Source organism: Corvus brachyrhynchos, unplaced genomic scaffold (genome assembly GCF_000691975.1).
Source record: "Corvus brachyrhynchos isolate BGI_N302 unplaced genomic scaffold, ASM69197v1 scaffold92, whole genome shotgun sequence".
Classification (NCBI taxonomy): Eukaryota; Metazoa; Chordata; class Aves; order Passeriformes; family Corvidae; genus Corvus; species Corvus brachyrhynchos.
In genome coordinates this window covers 3,859,952-3,864,988 of record NW_008236973.1, presented here as the reverse complement: position 1 = coordinate 3,864,988, position 5,037 = coordinate 3,859,952, and the positions used below count along the sequence as shown (strand labels likewise).

Here is a 5,037-nt window from a genome sequence, read left to right as displayed (position 1 = left end):
GGTTATACACATATATATATATATATATATATATATAGTAAAGAACTGTTATTCCTATTTCCCACATCTTCGCCTAAAGGCCCTTGATTTCAAAATATAATAACTTAAAGGGAAAAGGGGTTATATCTGCCACTTCAAGGGGGGGGCTTCTGCCTTCCTTAGCAGACACCTGTCTTTCAAAACCGAGACACTGAGTTGCACTTCCATAGCTAGCCTTATTTAACATCAGAAAGGAAGAGCAGAGAAATAAAATAACCACACGTTCTCTTTTCAGGTGAATAGTCCACTATGCAGCTTTCCAATGGAATTGTACTTTCCTCTGCACAAAGGGGTTTTCTTTACCATTGAAGTGCCAAACACAAACATCTCAAAACAATGCACCTTTCTCCCTGGAGGTAATGTATATGGTCGGGCTAAGGTTTTCTCCATTTGAAATCTTTTAAAAGTAAATATTGCCTTTGAAAACAATTACTTACACAGTAGATAACTGCTATATTTTCTATTAAAATCTTTTTTTTTTCAGATCTGTTAAAATTATTTGCTCTGTAATAAGTCTCCAACACTCTGCAAGAGATGTATTACTACAAATGTATCTATAATTGCATTATTCTCTTTAATAATAAGGTTCCATAATGCCAGTAAATTACAGTGGTTTAAGTGTGGATTCAAATAAGAGTTCTGGCTTTTACAAATTAAGATATTAGTACTTATTTGTTTTTTTAAATGTTTTTCTGCTGGGCTGTTGGTGAGTTTATTGTGACCCATTTTTCCCTCCCTTGTCAGCTCAGAGTTCTCTACTAAAATTCCCCAGCCACCAGTGCTGCTGCAGCTGTGTGTAGCTGTGGTATTTCAGACAGGACAAAGGTGATGGATTATCTGCTTGCTCATATGTGAGCAGAGAAAATGCTCACTGCTCATCTCTTCCTCTAGACTTGACAGAGGAAACACCCATGGTGACCCTCAAAATATAAGCCAGGACTTTGGTGTTCCTCCCCAGCTGGCCCTACATTCCAAGTGTGCAGGTGCCCCGTAGGATTGCCCTGCTCTTCCATAACGTTGCCCTCTTTACTGGGCACTGGAAGGGCTGGAGTCAGTAGCAGAGGAAGTCTCCACTCTTTCACTGAATTTAGGACATAACACAGAAAGGAGCAGAAAATTGGTTGAAGGAGAAGACAGGAGGCTGAGCATGCCTGCACAGCCTAACCATGAGGGACCTTCCAAAGAGATGAGGTTCCCATTTCAGTGTGCTCCAGAAAAGCAAAAGAACAAGTCACTGCCACCCACATGACAGTGGAAAGATCTAAGGAAGAGCCTGCTTGATTAGACAGCAGGAAAAAGTCCAACCTTACTTTTAAAAGTCTCACCTTTTTTTTTCCTCTGTGTAAACACTTCTGGAGTGGATTCCTGGGCATGAATTGCAAAAGGAGAAATACTTCTCTCTGTAGCAGCATGGACGGTGTTAAAAGACAATGTGCCTTCCTCTACATGTGGAATGCTTCACTTACTGACAGGTTTCACAGTTCAGAGGCAGTTAAAATGGAGTGAGAGTAGAGTTTTTTTCTCAGTAGTCATTCTTAATCCAAGCAATAACTAGCTGAGCTTGCAGGTGTCTAACATACCTAAGTGTGTGCCATGATCCTCCAGCTTGAAGGAGTCACATGATTTTTCCTCATCATGGATATTCCTGTGTTTGCAGGCATGAATGGGTCGGCCATTGAAAACTTCTCCTGTGTGATTTATAACATTTTCCTCATGAACTGCACTTGGCAGGCAGGAAGGCATGCTCCAGCAGATACACAGTATTTTCTCTACTGGCAGAATTCAAGGTAAGTAAATCTGCTTGAGCCAGGAAATTCTGAATTCTCATTCACCACATCACAGTGCCCATGTTTAACTAAAATACTTTGCTGTATGCAGAGATGAAGAGGAGATGGAATGTGAGCTTTACATTAAAGATGAAAATGGCAGAAATATGGGATGTATCTTCCAAAATGTGAGCATAGGGACTGAAAAAGCTTACTTCCTGGTGAATGGGTCTAGCAAAGACTCCCTGATCCAGTTCTATGATGAGTACATTGACCTGTATAAAATTGGTAAGTAACTGAACATTTTATTTTATTACTGTTTTATAAAATAAGGAAGTGGGGAATTTTTCTCTGAAAAGAAGATTAAAACAAAGCCTGTAGCCATTGCAGGATCCTGCACTGCAGGCAGACTTTGCTCCCAACAGCTGACAGAATATAGTTCCAAAACTTGACTAAAACAAGGAAAGGCAGAGGCAGCCTGAAAAAACTGCTCGAGGAGTGGTGTGGACGTAGTCATGGATTCCAAGTAATGAAACACAACAGTTAGATTTTCAAGGCCACCTTTCTTAAGGGCTTACTTTACCATCCCTTAATCTCACCCCTGAGAGCCACAAGAGCTACATGTCCTAAAACCAGAGTGAGGATTCAGCTTGCAAATTAGGAATGTGTTAGTCAAATAGGTGGGTACCTCTGTGAGCTAGGTGTTTAAGCTCCAAGAGAAATCAGGTCACACAGTCAGCTATATTATAGGCACTCCAATTCAGATGCCTTTAACGCATCATGAATAATACCACACATATAAAAACTTCCTTCCTTTTTCCTATGGAAACTTGCATTGCCAACATGAAGTTGGAAAACAGATATAGAAGAAAATGGCACTCTGCTGATTGCACTACTGAATTACACTAAATCTTTCATACCTTTTTTTCCATGAACTTCATTTACTTCAGATGTCCAAAAACTGTTTACCAGATAACTTTAGTTAGCATCAGCAGCACACAGTTGTACACCAGCTGCCTCACCTTCACATGCATTTTGCTGAGAAGGTATGAGTTGTAGCCAATTACTGACCATGCCTGTATTAATTATTCCATTTTTTTTCCCCAGAAATACTCACTGCTCCATTAAATGTCACTGCCCATTGTACCAGAGATTCAGCAGGTTGCATAATTACATGGCATCCACCCCTTACAAGTCATGTGGAAAAAGCAAAGTGTTTTCAGTATGAAATTAGCATACAAAATAAGGTAAAAACAATTTCTTGGTTTGTCTTTGGTACTGTACCTATGCTCATGTATATCTATAATGTGTAAATTTCTGATTCCTTCATTTATTAACTTGTCTCTCATAAGCTGTAGTGTCCTCCTGCTCCAGCTCTGCTGTCTCATATTCCACCTCTCATGAACTTCTGCAGCTCAGAAACTTACCATGGTAGCTGTTCCTCAGACACAAGATCAGGAAAGATCAGCTAAGGTTTAAACATAAATATACAACTGCAATAAAGCAACACATCATTAAGTCTCATTTGTTTATTAAAAACAAGACCAACGGCTTGCAGGCTGTTTGGACTATCTGGATTTTTTACCTTTCATGCATTAATAGTATCTACCTTGGTAGCTATTTCAAGGAGCAATTGCAGTACACGCAGCTTTCCAGCTGGTTGGTATAATTTGACAGTAAGATCTTGGGTGAAATACTTAGAAAGTTTTACATAAAGATATAGATCACAACATAGCAATATTATCAAAACATTTATTTGAAAGAAATGCATGTTAATTCTTCTTTCTTGTGCCACAGTCAGAATGGGTGGGGTTCAGTGTAGATTTCTACATTTGGGTAAGAAATTAATCTCCTAGACTGAGACACCTTAATGGAGGTGTCTGCAAAGAAGCATGACTATCTCCTAAGAGTCAGTGCACGTTAGGGCTCCCTGCTGTGGAGCAGTAGGTGCCTCATGGCTCTTGAGGGGCTGAGGGTACCAGAGGTACCAACATGGAGACGGCAGATAGAACTCACACCTTTCAGGAGGGGCCAACAGAGGTAAGACAGCTAAAACAGCAACACATCTAAAGTTTAAGCAACTCGTTTACACCCTGCTCATTCACAGCACAGGCTGGTGACTTCCACCAGGTCCTAAGCTGAAAGCACTCAGCTGACAATGAGTGATGGGGAAATACTAGTCTGGTTTATAGTGCAAGACACACTGTGGATGTGTTTTCCGTAATGAGAAATTCCTTCCAGTTATACCTTTCTGACTTTTCCATGATGCTGGCTATTCTCCTGATACTACTTGTGAAAGATGTTTCCAGGACCTCAGCTTTTCAGTGCTGAGATCACTGCTAATTCACTGCTGCTGAATCTGTTCACTCATTTTTGAACCTATCCTTTTCTTCAAAATTTTCAGGTTCTTTAATCCAGGCCAATGTTTGATTCCAGTTAATTAAATTTTTATTGCATAGGATGTGTAAGTAGCTTTTCACAGAAAGCCCCTGAGCATGGAAAAGTCAGATGTCTAACAGAGACTGTGACTGGAAGGAGAGTAAATTTGCTATTCACATCAATTTTCTGCCCCAGGTTGTCAAACTACTGTGAAATCACAGCTTCCAGATCTGCCATGTTTGTAGAATGATGTGATTGCTTGCGTAATTTGGATATGGATGAGAATGCATAGTGTATATAAAAATACCCTTAGTGACAAATACAGCTTCTCACACCTACTGATAAATAATTAATGTATTCTTCCTTTTCTAAAAGGAAATGTAGGAAGACAAAACTCTGAATACAAAGTGCTGTTATTCTGGGACATTACTGGAAAATAATATCCGATTGATTTTTCAGTTTAAAATAATTTATGATCTTCAAAAGCAAGAAAGTGAGAACAAAAGAGAGAAAAATGTTTGATTATTTGATGAGAAAATAACAAAAATGAAGATTTGTCTTTGTTTTGCAGGATGAGCCCAAAGAAGAGAAAAAGCTTCCTCATGTAAGCATTCTTGTCACATACAAAATTGTGCTTTTGCCTACTTAAGCACATAAATACCATTACAGAAAATAACACTTACTTCTAGAACTACAGGTTTTGTATCAAGGTAGCAATGAGAATTCAGAAAAATATTTTCCTGTGATATCTTTAAGTGTAAACTTAATGCATCCTTTTTGGATTGGGTAGGCAGAATTTTCCATGCCTTTCACAAAGCTTCATGCATTCCATCTATTGCACAAATAGATTTCG

The 5,037-nt window shown here is 39.1% G+C and overlaps 1 protein-coding gene across 5 annotated transcripts in view; it reads left to right on the top strand.

Moving 5' to 3' along the window:
- The window catches only part of LOC103611769 (granulocyte-macrophage colony-stimulating factor receptor subunit alpha), a 16,279-nt gene that overhangs the window by 6,004 nt on the left and 5,238 nt on the right, over positions 1–5,037 (top strand). For all 5 annotated transcript variants that reach the window (XM_017728552.1, XM_017728553.1, XM_017728555.1 and 2 more), the window contains exons 4-8: positions 275–395; positions 1,697–1,826; positions 1,918–2,093; positions 2,913–3,052; positions 4,756–4,788. In XM_017728552.1, coding sequence (XP_017584041.1) covers positions 275–395; positions 1,697–1,826; positions 1,918–2,093; positions 2,913–3,052; positions 4,756–4,788 — 600 coding nt within the window. The remainder of the gene's footprint in view (positions 1–274; positions 396–1,696; positions 1,827–1,917; positions 2,094–2,912; positions 3,053–4,755; positions 4,789–5,037) is intronic.